Below are 27224 nucleotides of genomic sequence, written 5' to 3'. Positions count from 1 at the left end.
GAAGGCATGCAGAGTGCCACCATAGGTATAGAGCACTAGCAGTGATAGTAAATATTAAAGGCATGCAGAGTGCCACCATAGGTATAGAGCACTAGCAGTGATAGTAAATATTAAAGGCATGCATAGTGCCACCGTAGGTATAGAGCACTAGCAGTGATAGTAAATATTGAAGGCATGCAGAGTGCTGCAGTAGGTATAGAGCACTAGCAGTGATAGTAAATATTAAAGGCATGCAGAGTGCCACCATAGGTATAGAGCACTAGCAGTGATAGTAAATATTAAAGGCATGCAGAGTGCCACCATAGGTATAGAGCACTAGCAGTGATAGTAAATATTAAAGGCATGCAGAGTGCCACCGTAGGTATAGAGTACTAGCAGTGATAGTAAATATTAAAGGCATGCATAGTGCCACCGTAGGTATAGAGCACTAGCAGTGATAGTAAATATTGAAGGCATGCAGAGTGCCACCATAGGTATAGAGCACTAGCAGTGATAGTAAATATTAAAGGCATGCATAGTGCCACCGTAGGTATAGAGCACTAGCAGTGATAGTAAATATTGAAGGCATGCAGAGTGCCACCATAGGTATAGAGCACTAGCAGTGATAGTAAATATTAAAGGCATGCAGAGTGCCACCGTAGGTATAGAGCACTAGCAGTGATAGTAAATATTAAAGGCATGCAGAGTGCCACCGTAGGTATAGAGCACTAGCAGTGATAGTAAATATTAAAGGCATGCACAGTGCCACCGGAGGTATAGAGCACTAGCAGTGATAGTAAATATTAAAGGCATGCAGAGTGCCACCATAGGTATAGAGCACTAGCAGTGATAGTAAATATTAAAGGCATGCAGAGTGCCACCGTAGGTATAGAGCACTAGCAGTGATAGTAAATATTAAAGGCATGCATAGTGCCACCATAGGTATAGAGCACTAGCAGTGATAGTAAATATTAAAGGCATGCATAGTGCCACCGTAGGTATAGAGCACTAGCAGTGATAGTAAATATTGAAGGCATGTAGAGTGCTGCCGTAGGTATAGAGCACTAGCAGTGATAGTAAATATTAAAGGCATGCAGAGTGCCACCATAGGTATAGAGCACTAGCAGTGATAGTAAATATTAAAGGCATGCAGAGTGCCACCATAGGTATAGAGCACTAGCAGTGATAGTAAATATTAAAGGCATGCATAGTGCCACCGTAGGTATAGAGCACTAGCAGTGATAGTAAATATTGAAGGCATGCAGAGTGCTGCCGTAGGTATAGAGCACTAGCAGTGATAGTAAATATTAAAGGCATGCATATTGCCACCGTAGGTATAGAGCACTAGCAGTGATAGTAAATATTAAAGGCATGCAGAGTGCCATCGTAGGAATAGGGTACTAGCAGTGATAGTAAATATTGAAGGCATGCATATTGCCACCGTAGGTATAGAGCACTAGCAGTGATAGTAAATATTAAAGGCATGCATAGTGCCACCGTAGGTATAGAGCACTAGCAGTGATAGTAAATATTAAAGGCATGCAGGGTGCCACCATAGGTATAGAGCACTAGCAATGATAGTAAATATTGAAGGCATGCAGAGTGCTGCCGTAGGTATAGAGCACTAGCAGTGATAGTAAATATTAAAGGCATGCATAGTGCCACCGTAGGTATAGAGCACTAGCAGTGATAGTAAATATTAAAGGCATGCCGAGTGCCACCATAGGTATAGAGCACTAGCAGTGATAGTAAATATTAAAGGCATGCAGAGTGCCACCGTAGGTATAGAGCACTAGCAGTGATAGTAAATATTAAAGGCATGCAGAGTGCCACCATAGGTATAGAGCACTAGCAGTGATAGTAAATATTAAAGGCATGCAGAGTGCCACCGTAGGTATAGAGCACTAGCAGTGATAGTAAATATTAAAGGCATGAAGAGTGCTGCCGTAGGTATAGAGCACTAGCAGTGATAGTAAATATTAAAGGCATGCATAGTGCCACCGTAGATGTAGAGTACTAGCAGTGATAGTAAATATTAAAGGCATGCCGAGTGCCACCATAGGTATAGAGCACTAGCAGTGATAGTAAATATTAAAGGCATGCAGAGTGCCACCATAGGTATAGAGCACTAGCAGTGATAGTAAATATTAAAGGCATGCAGAGTGCCACCATAGGTATAGAGCACTAGCAGTGATAGTAAATATTAAAGGCATGCAGAGTGCCACCATAGGTATAGAGCACTAGCAGTGATAGTAAATATTAAAGGCATGCAGAGTGCCACCATAGGTATAGAGCACTAGCAGTGATAGTAAATATTAAAGGCATGCAGAGTGCTGCCGTAGGTATAGAGCACTAGCAGTGATAGTAAATATTAAAGGCATGCAGAGTGCTGCCGTAGGTATAGAGCACTAGGAGTGATAGTAAATATTAAAGGCATGCAGAGTGCTGCCGTAGGTATAGAGCACTAGCAGTGATAGTAAATATTGAAGGCATGCATAGTGCCACCGTAGGTATAGAGCACTAGCAGTGATAGTAAATATTGAAGGCATGCATAGTGCCACCATAGGTATAGAGCACTAGCAGTGATAGTAAATATTAAAGGCATGCAGAGTACCACCGTAGGTACAGAGTACTAGCAGTGATAGTAAATTTTAAAGGCATGCATAGTGCCACCATAGGTATAGAGCACTAGCAGTGATAGTAAATATTAAAGGCATGCATAGTGCCACCGTAGGTATAGAGCACTAGCAGTGATAGTAAATATTAAAGGCATGCATAGTGCCACCGTAGGTATAGAGCACTAGCAGTGATAGTAAATATTAAAGGCATGCAGAGTACCACCGTAGGTACAGAGTACTAGCAGTGATAGTAAATATTAAAGGCATGCATAGTGCCACCGTAGGTGTAGAGTACTAGCAGTGATAGTAAATATTAAAGGCATGCAGAGTGCAGCCAGAGGTATAGAGTACTAGCAGTGATAGTAAATAATAAAGGCATGCAGAGTGCCATCGTAGGTATAGAGCACTAGCAGTGATAGTAAATATTAAAGGCATGCAGAGTGCCATCGTAGGTATAGAGCACTAGCAGTGATAGTAAATATTAAAGGCATGCAGAGTGCAGACAGAGGTATAGAGTACTAGCAGCGATAGTAAATATTAAAGGCATGCAGAGTGCAGCCAGAGGTATAGAGTACTAGCAGTGATAGTAAATATTATATGCATACAGAGTGACACCATAGGTAGAGAGTATTAGCAGTGATAGTAAATATTAAAGGCATGCAGAGTGCTGCCGTAGGTATAGAGCACTAGCAGTGATAGTAAATATTAAAGGCATGCAGAGTGCCATCGTAGGTATAGAGCACTAGCAGTGATAGTAAATATTAAAGGCATGCAGAGTGCAGACAGAGGTATAGAGTACTAGCAGCGATAGTAAATATTAAAGGCATGCAGAGTGCAGCCAGAGGTATAGAGTACTAGCAGTGATAGTAAATAGTATATGCATACAGAGTGACACCATAGGTAGAGAGTATTAGCAGTGATAGTAAATATTAAAGGCATGCAGAGTGCCACCGTAGGTATAGGGTACTAGCTGTGATAGTAAATATTAAAGGCATGCAGGGTGCAGCCAGAGGTATAGAGTACTAGCAGTGATAGTAAATAATAAAGGCTTGCCAAGTGCCGCCAGATGTATAGAGTACTAGCAGTAATAGCAAATATTAAAGGCATGCAGAGTTCTACCGTAGATGTAGAGTACTAGCAGTGATAGTAAATTTTAATGGTATGAGGAGTACCACTGTAGGTATAGAGTACTAGCTGTGATAGTAAAATATTAATAGCAGGGACATTGCCACTGTAGTTATAGGGTACTAGCAGTGGTAGTAAAATATTATTGATATGCAGAGGACCACAGTAGGCATAGGGTACTAGCAGTGGTAGTAAATGTTAATGGTATGTAGAGTAGCACAGTAGGTATAGGGTACTAGCATTGATAGTAAAATATTAGTGATATGTGAATTATCACAACATTTATACAAGTCACGAGAAGTCAAAATCAATATTAATGTTGTATAATAGATGTTAATGATATTTAACTGCATTACATAGGACAATTAATGTTAATTGTCCTAACATTTACAAGGCACATAGAGTTGCACGTACAAGGAACTAGCAGCCACAGTGAAATATTAATGATATGTAGAAGTATCATAGCAGGTAGAAGGAACTAGCAGTCATAGTAAAATATCATTGATATGTAGAAATATCATAGCAGGTATAAGGAACCAGCAGCCACAGTGAAATATTAATGATATGTAGAAGGGTCAAAAAGATCATAACCACAATATGTAGTAGGCACAAACAGTCAAACTAAAAAAGTGATGATATGCGCAGTATAATAAAAGGTATAAAGCACCAGCATACTCTTAACAATCCATAATATTTAACTGTCATCCATATGTAAAAAGCAGGGACATCGGGTATTTAGCTCAAGAACAGCACATTTGCGATAATTCAAAGATGAGTATTGTTAATTTTGTTTTTTATTTATATTTTCAGGAGCAAAAACCACATTGAAATGGCCTTCAAAGAATCTTATGGAGCCTTGACTCAAGGCGTTGACACTTTGGACTTCACAGGAAGTTCCATTCCCTGTGAATTACTCCTGATCGGGGACAAAGCCTTCCCTCTGATCGTGAGTGCCTCTGGCCAAGTTCTGATTGCAGCTTCTCATTATGGGAAGGGTCGGATCGTGGCCATCCCTCATGAGTCCTACCTCCAGAGCCAAAAGTTCTCAAAGCTCCTTCTCAATTCTATCCACTGGCTGAAACCCTCAGCAGATGCTCTGGTTGGAGTCCAGTCTAACTTTGACTCCCTGGTGAAGACCTTCTCTGATAATCGCATCAAGGTGAAGTCTACTAGTGAGTTTCTGGAATCCTTTGGCGTGTATTGCATGGACGCTTATAATGCCGATAAGAAGAAAGAGCTTATTGCATTTGTGAAGAAAGGAGGCGGTCTCCTCATCGCCGGTCAAGCTTATAACTGGGCCTCCAAAAACGGCACTGAAAAGGTCTGCTTTGAATTTCCTGGAAATGAAGTGATCAATGTGTCCGGCATCTATTTCACATCCAACCAAGTTAAGGCAGGAGTTATCTCAATCTCTAAAGATATCCCAACTTGTCCAGTGCTTGTCGAGTGAGTAAAACAGGACCTTATACTTACAATGTGGTGATTAATAATGTAATTAACTACTGAACCAATTATGTAATTTTTCTTTTCTATGTAATATGTAGAATCTGGTTTAGGTCAAGGTGCTGGTGAGAAGTTTTTCAACTGATTGTGTGGGCTGTTTGAAGTACTTCCAAGGCCTGATGAAGAGAGCTGGGAGAGACACACACATCACCACTGGTGATGTGTGTGTCTCTCCCAGCTCTCTTTATCAGGCCTTGGAAGTACTTCAAACAGCCCACACAATCAGTGCGCTTAGATGCAATTACTGGAGTGGGATAAGTAAAACGGACCCCTCCGCAATCAAACACTGTCTATGCTTTTTCTCTGACTGGAGTGGGAATAGTACATTTTACCCCTCCGCAATCCAACAATTTCTCTACTGGTGCAGTGATTGGAGTGGGAATAGTAAAATGTACCCTTCCGCAATCCAACACTTTACCCACTGTTGCACTGACTGGAGTGGGAATAGTAAATTTTACCCTTCCGCAATCCAACACTTTTCCTAATGTTGCTCTGACTGGAGTGGGAATAGTACATTTTACCCCTCCGCAATCCCACAATTTCTCTACTGGTGCAGTGATTGGAGTGGGAATAGTAAAATTTACCTTTGCGCAATCCAACACTTTACCCACTGTTGCACTGACTGGAGTGGGAATAGTAAATTTTACCCTTCCGCAATCCAACACTTTTCCTAATGTTGCTCTGACTGGAGTGGAATAATACATTTTACCCCTCTGAAATCCAACACTTTCCCTACTGCTGCAGTGATTGGAGTGGGAATAGTAAATTTGACCCTTCCCCAATCCAACAGTTTCCCTAATTTTGCTCTGACTGGAGTGGGAATTGTAAATCTGAACCCTTCGCAATTCAACACTTTGGCTACTTTTGATCTGACTGGAAAGGAATAGTACATTTTACCCCTCCGTAATCTAACAGCTTCCCTTCTGTTGCACTGACTGGAGTGGGAATAGGGAATTTTACACCTCTGCAATTCAACACTTCACTCACTGTTGCAGTGACTGGAGTGAGAATAGTAAATTTTAACCTCTCCGCAACTCAACACTTTTCCTACTGTTGCAGTGATTGGAGTGGGAATAGTACATTTTCTGAACTCCAACACTTTCCCTATTTTTGCACTTACTTGAGTGGGAATAGTAAATTTTACACCTCCACAATTCATAATTTTTATTGTTGTGTTAATAGTAGTGGGTATAGTATATTGTAGCATTTTGGAATGATATATTTTATGTAATTTTTGTGTGATGTAAAAAATTTTGTTACTGTTGTGTTGTGCTAGTTGGGAGTACTTATTGGGCCCGATTCACAAAAGTAATCTGAGGCAAAATCCTAATTTTCGGCATTCACAAAAGGCATTTAAGAGTAGCAAATTTAGAATTCCTAAATTTACTACTCCTAAACTGGGAAAAATCCTAACTTTATGAATTTTGGTTTTCACTAAAGGCATTTAGGAGTAGAAAAGTTAGGATTTCTAACTTTACTACTCCTAAACTAATAAAAACCTAACTCTATGACTTTCAGTATTCACAAAAGGCATTTAGGAGTAGCAAAGTTACTACTCCTAAACTGAGAAAAATCCTAACTTTACGGCTTTCGGTATTCATAAAAGGCATTTTGGAGTAGTACAGTCAGGATTCCTAACTTTATTAGGATTCCTTAATACAAATGTAGAAAACACCTATAAAAATTGGAAACACTCATCACAAATCATTCCATTAGGTGAAGACTTTAGAGACTTAAGGGCCTCTGATACTGAATGAATATTGTATTTAATTAAAAATGGCCTTAGAAAGTGGTGACATGCATTGTGCAACGCGGGACATGCAAATATTACATGGTTAAAATCTTTATCATGCAACTGACATAATTCGCAAAATCTCTCCTTCTTTAGCACTTTATCCCAAATACCAGTAATAACATGCAGCGGGAGCAGATATTCATTCTTATCAAAAGGATCAATCTTCCGGTCCCGTGAGAGAGATTCCAGATTAAATATGGTTAGGGTACATTCCCAAGATTGCTCTCCTGTAACACCAGATTTTGCATATTTAATTAACACAGGGCAATATCTCTGTCCTGTTTTATTTTTTTGGAGATATTTTTATATGGCTCTTTCGAAAAGATTTGGGGAAACAAGAGCCCCATTCATGTCTAACCTTTAATTTTTTTTTTGCTAACTCAAAGAGCTTAAAGAAGGCACACTTTTCGTTCGGAAGGGTAAAAATTACAAACTTAAGGGCTGCATGAAGTGTGATTGTTTCTACACCCAAAAGCAGATTTTCCCATATCAAACAGCGTCCAGTACCAGAATAAAAGTTGCTGTTAATCCAAATTCCAGGCGAAAAATAAGGGGGAACTACTAGTGTATTTAAACCACAAATCTGGCAGAAAATCCGACATTCTATTGTCTAAAAAGAGTGCCAAAACCAATATCCAACACCCCAGAGGTGTAACTTAGGGCTCAAGGAATTTCGACCTTCTAGACGGAAAAAACATGACTAAGAGTGGGTGGAACTTGCAGAGTTTCACTCTACAGATTTCTGCGGAGTTACATGAAAATTCTGTAAGAGCATGCGGAGTTCCGTGAGCGGGAAGAATCGACTCGTCCCGCTGTGCACACTGATTTTTAGCACTGGGAGCTTGTTCCACACTGCAAAATCAGGGCAAGCAGCACCACACGGTGTGCCAGAGGGAGCGTCTCCTTTCCTGTGGCTCTGGTAGATTTTCTTCTTGAACTGCAGCTTTTCACCTCGAATGGTTGTGATTGCCCCCATTGAGAAAAAAACTGTGCCATGCGCCGGTTGGTGGAGTTTTGCTAGAACTCCTCGGAGTCAACAAAACTCTGCGAACTCTGCCAGCAGAGCAAATTTATTGTCCAGCCCTAAATATGACCAAAATGATGTCTCCAATATGATTTATATAATCTATGAAGGGCGCTTGCCTGAGAGCAAGCTCTGCTTGAACAAAGATCAGCACGATAGTCATCCTGCCCTTCACTGGAGAATATTTAACCTAAATATGACTTTTTCTAATTTATCTATTCTCAGGTACCAGATTAACTTCCCCCTTGTTCCTGTACCTTTCCTATGGAAAGGCAAAATGTGGCTTTCAGATATATTTATTTTCAAAAAGTGGACTTCTGCAAACTTCATCAAGCTGGTAGGAGGACGTTTGTAGGCCAATGGGGGTTAGGTGCATTAAAGCCACGTCATCAGCATACATCAAACAGCCAAAAGACATATTGCCAATTTTTAGCTGATCCCCCTGCATCTGACCTAGAATGCCTGGCAGTTCATATATTCATATATATAGAGGGAGATCAACCGGCAGCCGACAATATGCCCTGTTTCAGACCATTTTGAGTTGTAACCTTTCGTTAAAGACCATGAGTTCCTCCCATGAGAATCTGGCACCTTGCATCAGCATGAAGTTCAATGATGAGCCTGAAAAGATGCCGGCTAACATCCAGACCAAAAAGCTTTCTCCACAGAGTTCATGGATTTACTTTATAGAATGCAGAGGAGAATTTAATGAAGGCCGTATACACTGGCATACGCAGAGGCAGAGGGTATTTCTCAATAATCACTGGAAGAAAAAGCAATATTATCGATAGTGCAATGGTTCCTCTTAAAACCAGCTTGATCGAGGGGAATAATATTCTTTTCTTGCACCCATTGGTGAAGATGGAAAAGTACACTCCTAACAAAGAGTTTGCCTATTGAATCCAATAATTCAATCTGTTTGAAACTAGAGAAGATTTGGGGCTCTTTTTATAAAGCTGAATTATGATGCTGCCCCTCCAGGAGGTAAGGATTAGTCCCATTTGATGACAATATCCAAAAAGTGGGATAAGAAATAATCCCCACACTACAGCCTATTTTTTAATAACCGCACTATGTATCTCATTAGGCCCGACTGCGCCAGAAGGTATCGCTTTTTTTTATAATACTGACAATCTCTGCTTGCAAAGGAGTATCATACCCTTTAAAACAGGGTCAATGTCCCCAGAATTGCTAGAGTACAAGTTAGAAATATATCCCACCCAAACATTTCCAGGGATGGGAATAGCGTGTAATACTACCCTAGAGTCCCAATACTCTGCCACCAAATACCAATACTTCCATGAGTCACCAGAATTTGTGGCCTCCATTAAGTTAATCCACTTGGCATCGCATTGCATCGTACGTCTTGATCTAATAAGTAGATTTAATGGTGTTTTAGATGGGAGAATCACAGATGCTGCTGATTTCTTATTAGGAAATATATTTCCCAAATTTTTTGAGTGTCTACGGCCTACAACCTTAGAACCTAAATTACAAAAAGTACCCATATGAGTTTGAAAGAAAGATATAGGGTGGCCCCAAAAAGGTTCATTGGATCTAACACATGCACTTTGAATTGTAGAGCTTAAGGACTCAATATTCTTGGCTGGCCAAAAGGTATGCCCATTTGACCTATTCAAGCCAACCTCACCATTTGAAAGGTTTCCTGGTTTAATTTCTGAAAGTTAAAAACAGCTACCGTATCCACTGTGCCATGATTACTGTTAGACATGGGGGTCTCTAGTTGGCAGTGAGATTCATGCAGTCCAAGCAGGGCCCTTTCCTTCTAGTAAAAATACGCGATTTACAGGTCTAAAATAACCCCTGCTCAACCCCTTGGTAGCTTGGCACGAGCAGTCAGGCTTATCTCGGAGGCCATGTGTAAAGCATGTGCTCATAACACACAGTAGCACAGTGAAAAGGAACACCATCCCAATTTAGAAACAATTGAGTATGTTTACCTAAACCAAACAAGACCAAAACAGCAAAAATCCAACATGCAGTAATCAAAATACAAATACTGCAAATATGAACCTAAATCACAGTTCCATGAAGTCAATAGCTCCGCCCTGGGCTATCACAGCGTTGTGAACAAACAAATCCAACAGTTCAGGATGACCGCGAAGTTGTGAGCCAGCTATGATGTTGGGAAGACCCGCAAACAGTACCTTGGAAATGCAGGGCATCGGGGTGACCTTGCGATGAGCTCCAAAGAGGCGGTATCAGTGGGCATCAGTTCCGGAGGTCGGTGCAGGAGTCGTGGGACCCTTGAAGGCACATACATTGCAGATCGAACTCCGTGAGGTTGAAGTCAGAAATGCTGGCGTCGGCAGGCACTGGGGCTGCGATGTGAAGCGGAAAGGTGCAACTTGCAGTGTCCTTAGGTCAAGGAGCAGGCAGCTACTCCGTTGCGGCACCCAGCGGTGTCAGGGAAACCAGGTGTGGTGCAAAGTGGGGCAATGCTCGTTGCGGTGTTGATGGGTCATAGTGCAAGCAGTGTTATCATCTTTGCTGAAGAGCTGCTGTCCATAGACCCATGGCTGCAGTGCAAAGTGGGGCCTCAGGTCATAGTGCAAGCAGTGGCATCGGTTGACGATCTGGAGTTGAGGGCACTGGCGTCGGTGGACCAAGGCTGCAGTGTGGGACGGGGCAGTGCTTCATTTATCTTACAAGTGGTGCCCCCAGGCCAGGGAGCGTCAGTGTCAGCGCTGGGCATTGCTCTGACCAGTGTGAAGCCAGGGAGTGTGGCATGCGATGCCCACAGTTCATGGTGCAAGCAGTGGCTTGGTGAAGGCATTGAGTTGCTTTTTAGCTCTATGGCAGCTAAAACACGCAGTTCCAGGTGAAGGTACACAGAGGATGGTGTAGTCTTCATTGTGTCTGAGAATTCCAATAGAAGGCATGCTGTATTTTAAGCCCTTGGAGAAACTTTAACAGCAGAATTCAAAACAGGTCAGTCAATTCCTTTCACTGCCCAGGACAGAAGCAGAAACTGAGGGCCAACACAACAAAGCAACAAACATCAAAGGGGCAGTACTCTTGCTGGCAGCTCTTCCAGCTCTTCTTCTTAACAGGGTCCTTAGTCCAAAAGTGTTCCAAAATTCTGGGGTATGGGCCCCACAATTTATACTACTTTTCTCTTTGAAGTCTTTGTCAGAAAGTCTCTCTTGCTCAGTAAAAACCAGTTCTGTCCTTCCTGGTCCAGACACGCTGCAGGGGTGAAGACAGCATTGTGCAAAGCAGTAACAATCTATTCAGGTTCTAGTGACAACTCCACCCACCACTCTCGCCCAGGAAGACCCATTAGGATATGCAGGGCACACCTCAGCTCCCCATGTGTAAGTGTCTGGGGTGAATACACAAACAGCGTCTCTCAGTCTAAACCCGGACAATGACTCCACAAGCAGGCAGCAGCACACAGGATGGTATTTCTAAACACACAATTTGAAAACCACATTTACTAAAAGATGTATTTTTAAATTCTGAGTTCAAAGAGTCTAAACTCCAAATCTCTAGCTGCTCCAAATTGAAAGTTACACTTGTAAAATGTTACAAGGCAGCTCCGGTGATAGCCTATGAGAGAGCTAGGCCTTGCAATAGTGAAAAATGAAATTGGCAGTATTCCACTATCAGGACATGTGAAACACCCCGGTACATGTCCCACTTTTCACCTACACCACACTCTGCTCATGGGGGTACTGTTGGCATGCCATAGGAGTGCCTTATATGTAGAAAAATGGATGGTTAGGGCCTGGTAAGTGGGACACTTGCCAGGTCAACATGGCAGTTACAAACTGCAAATGCAGACATCACAGTGGCTGATTTGAGACACATTTAAAAGGGTAATTGTGTGGGTGGCACAACCAGTGCTGCATTTGACTTACAGGCCCTGGGCACATGCAGAGCCCGTAAAGAGACAACTATATCATTTGGATTCTCCTGATAGATATCATTATTGGGACCCATTGCAGCAACCACCATTGACTTTTTGTTTTTTGGCAGATTTGTTTGTTGCACTTGGGCCTTTGATAGCTCTACAACTGGCACAACTTCAATCCCCCTTTTTTAGAGAAAGTCACAATTTTGCAGACTCAAGTTTGCAATAAACAATCAGCCAAATGTGATTCTAGGGTAATGGCATAGATGCAGTTGAGTGAATAAACAAATAAAGAGCCTTTTCTTTTCAATAACCCTCACTCACCAAGGTTGCCCCATGGTGGCATGCTTCATCATAGGGTTCATCCCTGCCCTCTCCTGACAGGGACGTGCTGCTACCGACAAAGACGCGGGAGCACTTTGTAACAAGCATTGGCATAGCCAATAGGTCTCGCCTTTGGGACCTTATAATTATTTAGTTATACAGCACAATATCCTTACTGCAACAACATTAACTGTTGCATGGCTAAACACTTATAAGGTCCCAAAGGCGAAACCTATTGGCTATGCCAATGCTTGTTATATTCTTTCTTGGATCTTGGAGCAAATTCACCACATAGCTATGACGTTGTAGCTAGCCTGTAGGAACCTGGGGTCACCAGGCCCTATGGGCGGTAACGTGGCGCGAGCCGGTCGGGCAACCAGAGGGCTATGTGTTAAGCAACCATACACCACACGCTTCTCATGGACTAGGGACACACACAATAAGTGATGCCACACCGTTGAAATTATGCAAATACTTCAAGTTTATCCAAGTAGGGCTGGTTAGATGCAGTTCAAGAGATATCAGTGTCATGCATGAGTTGTAATACAGACATTAAGCATACACAGGCCATACATGAGAGATGAATGCAGTTTCCAATCTAGACATGCAGTTCATGGATATGGCTAGGCACGGGTGATTCTAGCGCTGCGCGCGTTAAGCAAGGTTTCTCTCTGAACGGGGCATCTAGCACAGAACAATACTCGTGATGGGTGACACTGGATACTTCAACACGGATCCTGTAGAACGAAGCGCTCCTTGTAATCAGTGACACGTAACCCTTTGAAGCAGAGCATGTAAACTAAGCGCTACTCGTGATCCAGGACATGTACTACGATCAAGCAGAGCATATGAAGCAACGCGCTTCTCGTAATCACGGGCATGTAATACTTTCAGGCAAAACATATGAAGCAGTGTGCTTCTCGTAATCACGGGCATGTAATACTTTCAGGCAAAACATATAAAGCGATGCGCTTCTCGTAATCACGGGCATGTAATACTTTCAGGTTAAAGCATATGAAGCAATGCGCTTCTCGTAATCACGGGCATGGAATACTTTCAGGCAAAACATATAAAGCAATGAGCTTCTCGTAATCACGGGCATGTAATACTTGCAGGCAAAGCATATAAAGCAACGCTCTACTCTTAATCACTGGCATGTAATACTTTCAGGCAAAACATATAAAGCAATGAGCTTCTCATAATCACGGGCATGTAATACTTGCAGGCAAAGCATATAAAGCAACGCTCTACTCTTAATCAATGGCATGTACTTTCAGGCAAAACAGATAAAGCAATGCGTTCATAGTCACTGGCTCCTGGGACGGTGAAACGGAGCAGGGGAAATCAAGCGCCGCCCGTAATCCAGGCTAGTCAGTTTCTCTAGAGTGGAGCTTTTAGCGGAGAGCGCAACCAGACTCGAGGAGCAAGTCTCTGGGTGCCGGTGCAGTTCGTAAGGCACCGCGCTCAGTTACGCTGAAGTGGGCACACGGAAAGGATCCCTCGGTGGGGTCTCTCCGTCGCGCAGGCAGGGGGGGGGCTCCCACGGAGGGGACAACCCGGGCCGGGTGCGGTGAGGTTCCCAGACCAGCAGGGGGCGCACCAGGGGGAATCCCGGCCTCCGGGCTTACCTCCGTCTCGGCGTCAGCAGGCGTCCGTCCTCACGACGATGGGGGAACTCGGCCCCGACGTTGCGCTACTCCTCACACGGCTGCGACGGCAGCGGCGGGGCCCCGGGCTTCTCCTGGGCCTCGTGATACAGCAGGGCACTTCTCCAGGCCTCCAGGCCGCGGTGGTGAGTGCGCTGGCTTCGTCGACGCCAGGGGGGGCTCAAATTAAGGATGGGGGTAGAGTGCTCAGCGGAGCACGCTGCCGGGGGTCCCAGACCAGGGAAGGGAGCGCGGGGGTCACAGCGCTAGTACCTGGTCGATCCCCGGTGGCTTGGCAATTGGTTTAGTAATTAGTTCAATAGGTCAGCTTGGACACGCAGTCTCAGCTCGGGCATTCAAGGCTTACAGCTCGCTCTTGTCATGCAGTCTCAGTTCTTGAAGTTAGGTTTCAGTTCTTAGTTGACAGATGAAGTCTTTTGGCGCAGATGTATCTGGCGCCCTTAAGGGGTTCTGTTACAGAGGGTAGAAATGGAGAGGGCGACTAGATCCTTCCTAGTCAGGCTGGCAGAGAGTCTCTGGGTCCTCCTACTACTGGGCAAGATCAGTGGGATTCACAGGGCACCTCACTCACTTAAGAGGCAGTACCTAAATCCTGTCACTCTCAGAGGCATAAGTCCCTGGCTAGGCCCTACCGCCTACACTCCTGGTGGATTCTTCCAGCTCTGCTTCACCCCAATGGCCAACTCACCACAAAAGTTTCCCTCCCACTCTTAAGTAGCCCTAGGTCAGGTGACCTCTAGCCAAGGCGGCAAAAGTAAAACCCCACCTCCCTTCTAGAAGGTTCCAGCATATTCCAGGAGCTTCCCCACTCTACCTATGGGACAAAAAGGCGGGCTGGTGTCGCAACATTGTTGTGGGTCCCAGCCAGCTCCTGGCAGCTAGGGTGCTACTATGAAAAACGACCACCCTGCAGTAGCAGGGGTCTGTGGCAGCCATCTTGGGAGAAGGGAGCACCTGCACCTTAACACAGATTGGCAATGAAAAGGCACCCGGAGACCTAGTCCAACATAAAAATGAGGGTGGAAAAAATGAGGCACGATACAAAAATAGAAGGGTAGACCACCCTAGGGCTGACAGGTCCAACATGCGTCCCCCCCAGCCGAAAGAGATGAGAGCTACCCAACCTCTAGGGAGTTCTCTTCACTAAGGCGGAAAAACCTGGAGAGACCGTCAGCATTGGCGTGGTCAACTCCGGGCCGATGTTCCACCCGAAAGTCCATCCCCTGTAGGGAAATGGACCACCTCAACAACTTGGGGTTTTCGCCTCTCATCTGCATGAGCCAGCGAAGGGGGCGGTGGTCGGTCTGGATAAGGAAGTGAGTGCCAAAGAGGTATGGCCTCAACTTCTTCAGAGCCCATACCACCGCGAAGGCTTCTCTCTCAATGGTGCTCCATCGCCGTTCCCGAGGGAGGAGTCTTCGAGATATAAAGGCCACAGGTAGGTCTTGGCCCTCGGTGTTGAGTTGCGAGAGCACCGCACCTATGCCGTGCTCTGAGGCGTCGGTCTGTACAATAAATTCCTTGCTGAAATCGGGTGTTGCTAGTACTGGAGCTGTACACATCACATCTTTCAGCGTATCAAAGGCTTCTTGGCATGCAGCTGTCCATATGACCTTGCGAGGTTGTTTCTTTGAGGTCAACTCCGTCAAGGGGGTCACGATGGTACCATATCCCTTGACGAACCGGCGGTAATACCCAGTGAGGCCGAGGAAAGCTCGGACCTCTGTTTGGGTCTTGGGGGGCTACCAAGCCAAGATGGTCTCAATTTTGGCCTGGAGGGGTTGCACCTTACCTCCGCCCACCAGGTGTCCCAGGTACACGACAGATCCCTGTCCAATCTGGCACTTGCTGGCTTTAATGTTTAAGCCAGCGCGTTGCAACGCCTGCAATACCTCCTGGAGGTGTTGCAGATGGTCCTCCCAGTTGCTACTGAAGACAGCTATGTCATCCAAGTAGGCTGCTGAGAAGGACTCCAGGCCAGATAGTACCTGATTCACTAACTGCTGGAATGTGGCCGGAGCATTTTTGAGCCCAAAGGGCATCACTCGAAATGGGTAGTGGCCCTCTGGGGTGGAGAACGCTGTCTTCTCCCGTGCTCCGTCGGCCATGGCAATCTGCCAATATCCGGATGTCAGGTCAATGGTGCTGAGGTACCGGGCTGCTCCCAGCCGGTCCACCAGCTCATCTGCACGTGGGATGGGGTGAGCATCTGTCTTCGTGACAGAGTTCAACCCCCGGTAGTCCACACAGAACCGAAGTTCTGGCGTCGTACCCGGTGGGGCCGCTTTCGGCACCAACACCACTGGACTAGCCCACGGGCTGCTGGAAGGTTCTATCACCCCCAGCTCCAGCATCTTTGCCACCTCACGCTGGATGCTATCCTTCACTCTGTCAGAAAGCCGGTAAGACTTGTTCTTCACCGGGGGGCTGTCCCCTGTGTCCACGTCATTGATACACAAATGAGTGATTCCAGGCGTGAGGGAGAACAACGAGGCGAACTGTCCCAGGACATGGCGACAGTCCCTCAGTTGCTCTGGGCTCAAGGATGGGGAGAGGACTACACCTTCCACCGAACCATCCTTCTCTTGTACCGCAAGAAGGTCAGGAAGAGCTTCACTCTCTTCCTCTTCGCTCCCATCCGTCACCATAAGGAGAGCAAGCTCCGATTGCTCATGGTGCGGCTTCAGGCGGTTGATGTGGAGCACCCTGAGGGGCTGACGGGGGTTTTTTACATCCACAACGTATGTGGTCTGGCCTCGCCGCTCCACAATGTCGAACGGGCCAGTCCACCGGTCCTGGAGGGCACAAAGCTCCCCAGGTTCCATAACCCACACCTTCTGTCCAACGTCCAACTCGACCGTCCGAGCGTTGCGGTCATACCACTCTTTCATCACGGTTTGGCTAGCCTCCAGGTTCTCTGTGGCTGCCTTCCACAGCTTGGCCATCTGGCTGCGGAACGCCAGCATGTAGCTGAAAATGTCACGGGGAAGCTTCTGCGAAGTCTTCTCCCACCCCTCTTTCACTAAACTGAGGGGACCCCTAACGGGATGGCCATAGAGCAATTCAAACGGGCTGAACCCGACTCCCTTCTGCGGTACCTCCCGGTAGGAGAATAACAAGCAGGGGAGGAGGACGTCCCACTTACGCCTCAAGCCCTCTGGAAGGCTTCGGATCATCCCCTTCAATGTCTTATTGAAGCGCTCTACAAGTCCATTAGTCTGGGGGGGTAAGGAGTGGAGAACCGGTAGGTCACTCCACACTCCTTCCACATGGCCTGCATGTAGGCCGACATGAAATTCGTTCCCCTGTCCGACACCACGACCTTCGGGAATCCCACTCGGGTAAAAATTCCCAACAGTGCCCGCGCCACCACCGGTGCAGTGATGGTCCTCAGAGGAATAGCCTCTGGGTACCTTGTGGCGTGGTCCACCAAAACCAAGATGAACCGGTGTCCCGCTGCGGTCGGAGGGTCCAATGGCCCAACAATATCGATACCGACCCTCTCAAAAGGGGTCCCGACCACGGGGAGCGGTTCCAACGGGACCTTCAACTTTGTCCCAGTCTTGCCATTTGCCTGGCAAGACTTACAGGTCTTACAAAAGGTGTCTGAGGCAACTCTCATCCTGGGCCAATAAAAATGGGGGACTAACCGTGCAAAGGTTTTTTCCTGGCCCAGGTGTCCAGCCAAGGGGATCTCGTGCGCTAACTCCAGCAGGAAGGCCCGGTAACATTGGGGGACCACTATGGCCCTCGAAGATCCATGTACCGGCACCCTGGGCTCACTGTATAGGAGACCATCCTCCCAATACACATGATAACCTCCCAGTTCCTGACTGGCCACTTGGGCTTCGGCCTGCCGCCGCATACCTTCAAGAGTGGGGCACGTCCTTTGTGCTTGACAAAATTCCTCCCGGGTAGGCCCTCCTTCCACTTGCCAGTCAGCAAGGGTCGGCAAGTCCTCCACAGGAACGACATCTACCTCCACGGACTCCGGGGGCACCTCTGCGGCCTCCCCATCCGACTCACGGGGCATGTCCTCTACCACCTTCTTCTTTCCACGTTTGGCTGTGGGTTGGGCCATAATTCCAGGCTCCAACCCCGGGTGAGTTCCATGCCGGGCAGCCATGGACCGCGTGCTCACGCAAGTCCACCCTGGTAATCCCAGCATCTCAGTGTGAGCGTGAAACTCAACATCCTTCCATTTGGTGTGCTCCAGGTCGTTCCCTAGCAAACACCCCACAGGCAAGGCAGGGCTCACAGCAACTCTCAGTAGGCCTTTGACTCCTCCCCACTCGAATGGAACACGAGCCACTGGGTAGTGACTCAAACTGCCGTCAGCCAATACGGCCGGATGGAACTCCTCGGGGACTACTTGGTCTGGGGACACCAGCCGCCGCACGACAGTGGTCATGCTGGCCCCTGTGTCCCTCAGAGCTCCCACCTCCTCCCCATTAATTCTCACCCGCTTCCTGTTGAATATATGGGAACCTAACGACCTTTCACGCCAGGCGCAGGGATGGGCTACGCTGGGGATCATGATAGCCAAACGTAACATAGCTCAAAAATGAGGAACAGGGGAATTGCCGAGACTATCCGCATGGGGAGCCGACATGGACGAGGCCATGTTTGCTGAGAGGTCGGCCTTCATCAGGCGGGGCTGTCCTCGTAAATGGAGCAAAGTATGGGGGGCATGGAATACATTCAGGGGTGGCAATTGCGACCCGCCCTCAGATTCAGACGACGATGCCTCGGACTCAGACTGATGTGGGGGGGCCCAGAGGTGTGTGTGCGGGGAGGAGGATATTGACGATGTATAAGGTTGGGGAGCTGTTTCCTACGTATTTGTCTCTATCAGTTGAACTGCTCTATATTGTGGAAAACTGCGTGTTCGACTGTTGTTTTGTACTGCTGCTCATTACCAAAATAAAAACAAATTAAAAAAAAAACTGACGGGATCAAACACGTGCCGTTTTGTTATAGGTAATATGCTTGTCAATCACAGTTCTACTTCCGGAATGAGAACCGCATCTTACAAGAAGCAGATGGCCTCCTCGGCTTTATTTCAGAGCAGAGCAGCGTTGAATAGGGTCACCTTATAAGATGGTTCATGGCAGAACGGAATCACGTCTACTAAATTCTCACGTGGTATCCTGATTAAAATTCAGTGGCGGATTAAAAGTCAAATATGATTTATTAAAGTGAAGCAACAGTGTGAAAAGTATGTACAATTATGTGTGACCACTGCCAAAAAGTGATGTAGAGGTTTGAGTGTGTTAAGGCTAAAAAAATTGCTTTGCCACAAAAACCCAAGCTTCGATAAAGTTATCAACACCATCAAATGCAGCAGAGGTTATTCAAAAGGATTGAAAATGCTCAAGAAACCAGAAGAATGTGACCACGAAGTGAATCTTGTGTGAACTACACAACCTAGAGGTAACCGTACTAAAGGAGAAATAAAGAAAACCGTGTCAGACCTGACGAGTCCAGCCACGCTGAAAGTTACCATTGTGGCTCAGGCAGCCAATTGGCATCCTATAACAAGCATTGGCTCACAAAGAACATCAAAGCGGCCGTGAAAGGGATCGCGATCAAGCGCGGCGTGCGCCCGTGCACATGAACTGTAGCTCCAGGCTGGCCATGGTAGCATTTTTTTAGCCCTCACAAAAAGTCTCGCCTGACCAGCGCATGCGCAGGGTCAGGCAACACCTAAAAAAGGATGTTCCTATACACCTATACACCTATGTGGGTTGGAATTGTGGAGTGGGTTATCTAAGTGAAAAAAGATTAAAAATATCAAACTAGTGGGAAAAAATAACTTACTCCTCGAGTTGATGTGCTAAAATCTGGGGATGTTGGGAAGCGCTTTAGGTATATGACCCACCGTTTCCCTGGTCGACTAGTTTCAAGCCCTACACCAAGGCTTTTCTTCAGGACCTTTCAGGAGAAAAATACTCTCACTCCTAAAGTTCTATTAACTCTTATTTAATGATGATAAACAAAAAGTGTAAAATTAAAAGTTATACAGCACCTAATTGGTCTGTTTAAATCGCAAAAACCATGTTAGAGACCATGAATGAGCCTCATGAGTCCAGCGGGGAAGAAGGGACGCCTGTAGTTAAACCTTCTTCAAGGCTACTCCCTCGCTGTAAGCCTGACCCGTTTGCCCAAGACTCCGAAGTGTTAATTATGAGTTAATAGAACTTCAGAAGTGGCAGTATCTTCATTGTGTAAGAACAGCTAGGGAATGGCAATTTTTTCTGTTTACTTTTAGAAATTCTTCCGATCTTTTTGTTTTTATACTTCTTCATAGCAGGCAGCTGACCTGTCCACGAAGGTTCCACTTTGAGCTCCTTCTTTGGATTCATAGACCCAGGGATAGATCTTTGCATATCGACCGAATCGGTACCAGAATCAGCACCCCATCACCCCAGTTTGTAATTCGTATATTAACACGTTCCCATTAGCAACTTTGTTGCTTACTTTTGTGGGGCCTTTTTTAAAAAAGGGTAAAATCTCCACAACAGCGGAGTCTACGGGAATTTCCTGTCTATATTCCACAAACAGACGTAGACAGAGGTCCTCATCAACATGTGTGCTATGATTTTATTCAAAAACCGTCCCTGACCCCGCCCGGGAGATCCCCTTTGCTGACCTTCTTTTGAACTTTTCATTTTGATTGTCACCATTGTCTGATTTAGTTGAGCCACACTCATTAACATTCTGCACCTCCAATAAAATCACTTGATAACATATCTAATACATGATCAGAACTAAACATAAATTCCTGTAATAAACTCAAAATAAAGATAAAACTTTTTCAATACAAAACAAATGATCTGATGGTGTTCCTCCTAAAAAGCCTCCTCGTCCTCCTCCTCCTCCATTATTAGACTGGTTCATATGCTACTGTGAACTCGGAAAAAAATTTGATCACGATCAGAGGAAGACATTAGGAAAGAATGGCTACTATATAATGTCGGTAGAGATAGACTAGAGGAACAAATAGATGGATTTGTGTTTGATTATCACTTGTCACGGTAGGCATTAACAGGGGAACAGCCTACAGAAGACATATTCCCCGCCCCTGGTCGAAAGTCAGGATGAACATCGGGCACCATGAAGTTCTCCACCAGAACAACCTCCTCATTATGATCAGTGACTCTGTTGACGCTTACAGGAGACTCCAGGTCTAGAGGCAAACCTCCCATCTGACTTAGTAGGGGAACATAATAGAATACTCTCCAGTTCCCTGATCAAGAATTTGACACCCAGACGACTGAACTGGGGATCCAGGCCCTGACATCTCCTCCAAGGACTTTTTAGCCAGTCCCTAAGGTTTGCCTGTGTCTATCGTCATCCCAGGAGATTTGATCTCCTCCTTCTTTCTTTTCTTCATTTTGACCGGATGAGGGACCTCATTTACCTCTGAAGAGGAACAAAAAAGCTTACAATCACTTGATTGGGTCAGAGGCGTAGAGGAAATTGTCTAAGATGAAGCTGTAGAGTAGAAGGAGCTAAGAGCTTCCTCTGCCTCTTTTGACGTAACTTTATCTAATTTTTTGAAGAAACCTGGAATAGACAAAAGAAAAGCTGCTGGGAACCTCTGTTTCTTCTGGCAGATTTTTTCAACTTTTGATTTGAAATAGAAGAAATTACATGCCTGGGGCATAATTTTTTTAGTGTCACTCATCACCCCAGGAAACCACCACGAAACTGCATCTGTCAAATGCAAAGCACAGTTGCTGCTGCTGGAGCCCACCTTATACAGTTGACCTCAAACATCTCCCTATCTATCCCCTCAGAACTCCATCCTCAACTTCTAACTTCAGACACAGTTCAGGCAATCACCAGATGGCCAGCATGCCTCGTAATACCACATAGGGCATCGTAGTATCTCAATGGTACACTCAGAGGCAAAAAAACAGGGCCAAAAATAAAAAAATAACAAATATAAACTGATATGGGCGCCCAACCCAGGCAAATCCCAAAGAAGAGCCAACAGCAAAAAGTAACAGTACCGCAGCAGAGGTGGTAGCAGGAGGGGGAGAGTAAACAGAGTCTCAATAACAGTCATGATAGCAGCAGCATAGATCATCTTGATACTCCTGCAAGCACAATACGAATGATGGGAGAAGGCATGGTGGGGAGCATGACCACCGTGAGGAGCACAAGCCGCACTGAGCAAACATCGGCTGCTACCGTGATATGTACTGCGCCACAGCCTAGTGCTGTTGCCACTATTACGCCTCACCTCCCTCCCCTGCAGCCCCTCTGCAAGGAATACCTTACGAGGAACCTGAGCCGCTGCACACCTAGACCACCTGGGCTGTTGGCCACTGCAGCATGCATCTCATCATGTTGCTGTGCTTCTGAAGTTGCAGGTTCTGTTCTCTGCTGCAACCCCCCACCTATCCATAATAGTGATGGGTCCAGCAGCTGTTGGAACAAAAAACACAACCTTCTTCCCACTGAGGGGGGCTACGGGGCTAAATGAGGGACCTGGGAGAAGAGAGATACCTGTCCTTTTTCAATAGAGCTCCTCCCTTTGTGCGTGCGTGCAGTCAGCATCTCAGGGTCTCCACTGGAGGGTTGATAATGATTCTGAGGTTCTAGTGTGGGTGCTGGGTGTAAAGGCAGATTTTGGCTAGCCAGCAGTTGAATTCCTGTGATGAGGTGTTCTTGTTGAAACCAAACCCCTTCTGTGGTATCTCCCTGTAGGCAAAAAACAGGCCTGGTAAGAGGACATCCCACTTATGTCTCATGGACTTTGACAGGCCCATAATCATGCCCTTCAGAGTCTTGTTGAATCTTCAAACAAGCCCATTTGTTTGTGGATAGTAGGGTGTGAAAAACTTGTAAGTAACTCCACACTCCTTCCACATTGACTTCATGTATGTAGACATGAAGCTGGTGACTATTTGAGTCACCAGTTCCTTGGGGAACCCCATTGTGGTATAAATAGCCATTAGGGCCCTAGCCAATGCAGGTAGCAGTAGCAATCTTCTGAGGTACGGCCTCTGGGTATCTAGTGGCATAGTGCACCATAACCAGGATGAACCTGTTGCCTAAGGCTGTCTCGGTTTCTAAGGGCCCTACAATGTCGACGCCCACCCTTTCAAAGGGTTGCGGATGACAGGTAAAGGATTTAAGGGAGCTTTCAGCTTTTTCCCTGTCTTCCTATCGGCCTGGCAAGTTAGGGCCACAGAATCCAGGGCCTCTGGAAGTACTGGATAAGACTTTGCAAAGGTCTTGTCCTGCCCCAGATGTCCTGCCAGGGGCTGTTGCTAGCTGAGAGGTATCTCGTTGCCAGCCCCAATAGGTAGGGCCTGTAGCTTTGGGGAACTTCCAAAGCACATGCTGCTCCATGCACAGGTGCCCTTGGCTCACTATACATTCTCCTAATATGTGCACTTTTCTTCTGAGTAATCTGCAGCTGCCTAGGCTTCAGCTTGATGCTTAATGCCCTCCAGGGTTGGGCACTACATCTGTGCCTCCCAGAACTCCTCCCTAGTAGATCTTCCTTCTGCTTGCCATCCAGCAAGCTCAGACAGGGCACCAAGGGATGTAATGTCGCTCCCAGTAGCCTCCAGGGTAGCCTCCTCTGGCACCCCATCCACCTCCAGAGTGGGATATTCAGGAGCTGGTTTCCCATGCCTCCTGTCCTTCCCTCTCTTGGCAGCTGTCTGGGTCATTTTTCCAAGCTCGAGACCTCCTTGACTCCCCTTCTGTGCAGTCATGGGCCTGCTGGTCACATAAACACACTGTGTGACCTGAGCTCCAGTCCCTTTCAGGCAGTGTGCTCAAAATCACTCCCCTAACAGACAGTCCACAGGCATGGCAAGGCTCACAGCAACTTTCATAAGACCTGAGAACCCCCCACCCCCATTCAAAGTGATTTAGCGTCACAATGCAGTGGCTCTCTCAGTTGTCTGATACTACAACCTGGTGGAACGCACACGGCATCACTTGCTCTGAGGACACAAGATGATACCAGATGACACCTTACAGTAGTCATACTGAGTCCTGTGTCCCTCAGAGCCTCCACCCTCTGCCCATTGATGGTGACCCACTGCCTATGCTTGGAAGTATTAGAAGGCATGTGGGCTTTGGTCATCATCTCCTTGTCACCCAGGGACATTAGGGCTCACTGCCTCCCTGCCCCCACTAACTGAGGTCATCTCCTACCCAAGCACTATGCTAGCCAACCCCGGGGTTTCCCTACACTGGAAGTCTGTGGCCTCTTGCAGTACTTCGGATTACCCTTGTAGTGCCCATACTCTTAACACTCATTGCTCTTGGTTGCAGACTTGGTATGATTTTTATTAGAGAAGCTTTTCTTCTGGTGGCCAGATGGAGATTGGGACCTATTTCCTTGTGATCTATTTTGGGGCCTTTGGGAGAACTCTTTCTTTTTATGTCCCCCTCTTACATCCTATGGGAACCCTTAACACATTTTATCGGAGCCCCCCCCCCCCCAGATACCTTGTTGGACACTCTGTGCTGATTCTGAGGTGCGCCTCCTCAGCAAGCTTCCTGGGGTCAGTCAACTTGATATCTGCCAAGTGTTGGTCCAGCTCTGTAATACAGGTATTGAGTATGTGCGCCATCAAAATCATGGTGTACACCCCAGTGAAATCATCTACATTGCTGTACCTCACCCAGCCATTCCGTGCCTTGCTGGACTTATCTAAGAAGCCCAACCAGGACTCGTTTCGGAGTTGTGGTACGTATGAGCAAGGTGGACTAATGGGACTGCCAGAAAAACTCAGCCCCCTTAACCCCTCAGTCAAAGTTTACAATCATCTGGGCACTCCTCAGAAGCCAACTCACCACAACCAGGCTTGCCTGCATGGGGCCTGGTGCTGCAGAGATGCCATTATCTCACCCAGCACGGCAACAAACAGGCATCTGGCCTCTCAGGGTGAGCTCAGGATACCCCAATTATGGTTGTTCTCGGGTCCCCCCGGGCGTAAGGTGATCCTGATATGAACCCACAGAGAGCCAATGCTGTTTTTCTACAGCCGTGGTGAGGCAATGCGAGGCACTGTCTAACTGGGTGGGGGGGGGCAGCTGCCTTGAGAGCACCTGCGCACAGTCAGCCATACTACCCAGGGGGTTACCTGGACTGCAATATCAGTAACAATGCTGCATCGACAGAGACATCCATTCCAAATCGGGTCCACCTGGTTCCAGGGAAGTCTGCCACCAATTCCCTGGCAGCCAGACAATAAGGGGTGGCCCTTCGGAGGCATACCTTGGCGGACTGAGGAGGCGTTATCCGGGAGTTCTCAGCTCAGGCTCACGCCATGTTGGGTTCCCAAGCCATGCCCCCAAACAGAGTAAAATAGAAACTTCTGAAGGGATTACCTCGGTCTAGATGGGGCAGCCAGAATACCGTGGTTGAAACATGTTCAATCTGGCTTTCAGGCCTTAGGTCACCCGGACTTGTTTAATGACCAAGACTCTATTAAGAAATCTGATATGTTTTGGAGAAAAACAATAACGCATAGAAAGGTGAGTTAAACAAGCCCTTGGTAAGAGCAAATGCCCTAGTCAAAACCCTCTTATTTATTGACCCTTGTTTGACCTTTGTCACCAACATCAGCCACCACTTTCTTCTCACTAGATTTAGACTGAACTTGGCACACTGTTTATTGACTCTCCCAAGAGGAAGGCAACAGAGGAAGACCCTGGGATCCTATGGGTGTTATTCACTTTAGGATCAAGAAACCATGCACTTTAATATGTTTTGTGAATTTGTTATGGATTTAGGAATCAAGTTCCTTTTACCACTGCTAAAAGATATTAATTTTAGTCAGATAGGCTGGCCCACATTTATTTATGAATTCTATCAACTGAATGAATCTGTTTTATTGCTCAATTTGTAAATGGTGCTATCAGAAAAGGTTATTAATGAGTTTCTATCAGTCTTGAAAGGTTACGATGATGATGATGAGTAGTCAGGGAGTCACGGGGCTCTTCGGCATGACGTTGATCGAGTCCCTTGTGTCAATGATGGCAGTCACTGGCTTCGCGCCCACCTGCACGTGGCAGTTTTAGTAGGGATCCTACCCAGGTCTGAAGTTGCTCAACGGCATAAACAATGTGGATTTATTTGTTCCCATTTGACAACATCCAAGTCATCATTTTCTTGGTCTGCCCTCATGCATTCACACCTTTCTTTGGGCGGTTTGCTGTGTCCTGAACAATTGACAAGCTTTAGCCAAATATCCAGTTTGGCACATTCCGAAACTGGTGGCCTCAAAGTTCCCTGTGTGTGGGAATAAATAAATAATAAAACTAAAAATAGACCTCCACATCCTCTGTATGGCTTTCCTGCTCTTTGCTGCTTTTCACTTGCTGTGGCTTGAGCTATGTGAGTGACCTGATGGATCAGTTCAGTCTTCATGGTTTTGTACAGGGTGGGCTTCCTAGGTGAAGCCCTTCTTTCACCAGTATCAGGATGTCTTGCATTGTCTTGACAGGGCCCTGGTAGATTCTGTTCCTTTAGCTTTGCTGATGCACAACCCTGAAAACATTGGGCAATTTCTCGTCTTTCCTTTTCTCCCTATGCAAGGAGGTGTGTTGTAATCTCCTCTTCATGGTACATTCCGGACCCCCCTCCCCTCCCTGTCCCAGTTGGTACAGTCCTGTCCTCTGTGTGCCAACATTCCACAGCGCACTCCAGCTGACTGGAAACTGTGGTGGTGAGAAGACTAATAAAGAAGAGTTCCATGCTTACCTGCACTTTGTCTTCATTTTAACAATCTCTTCCATTCATCAAGCAGGGTGCAGGTACTGGCCCAGTCTCTATAATAAGACTAAAAAGCCTCCACTGATTTCTTGGAGGTCTTTTGGGCTTGGCGTAGCAGGTAGAGCTTGAAATCTGGACTGGCTATGAATTCAAGATGAATGTTTACAGCAGTCCCAATGGTGTCTTCTGTTAAAGGGAAGCCACTTTCTAACAAGGTATGTGACAGTTTGTAAATACCTTCATCTGCCAGGTGTAGTACTAGTGGACACTTTCTAGTGTAGCCATGTACAATTCAATCCAATCCATGTAGGGGCGGCTGTAACTTGCATAATTTGCTATAGCGTAATTACACAACATTAGAAGCAGAATTACACAAGATTACATGCAATTACCCAAGGAGCATACCCCAGCATTTAGAGCTATTTTGTTAGCAAAAAATATACCCTTACATTTAAAGAAGATCTCAGGATGCATTTCACACTACAACAATAGTCCTAATTGCAACAGAACACGAGCAGCAGCAGATAGCAACTTCCCTTGCTTGCTAAGTTCATTACT

The 27224-nt window shown here is 46.1% G+C and overlaps 1 protein-coding gene across 1 annotated transcript in view; it reads left to right on the top strand.

The window, feature by feature from the left end:
* The window catches only part of LOC146808488 (TRPM8 channel-associated factor homolog), a 259198-nt gene that overhangs the window by 33059 nt on the left and 198915 nt on the right, over positions 1-27224 (top strand). Inside the window, exon 2 of the mRNA XM_085623578.1 lies at positions 4533-5168. Within this exon, the coding sequence (XP_085479704.1) occupies positions 4552-5168 (617 nt within the window). The 5' untranslated portion in view covers positions 4533-4551. The remainder of the gene's footprint in view (positions 1-4532; positions 5169-27224) is intronic.

The sequence above is a fragment of the Triturus cristatus genome, chromosome 8 (genome assembly GCF_964204655.1).
Source record: "Triturus cristatus chromosome 8, aTriCri1.1, whole genome shotgun sequence".
NCBI lineage: Eukaryota > Metazoa > Chordata > Amphibia > Caudata > Salamandridae > Triturus > Triturus cristatus.
The sequence above is the reverse complement of the archived record's forward strand: the minus strand, read 5'-3'. Positions and strand labels throughout refer to the sequence as shown.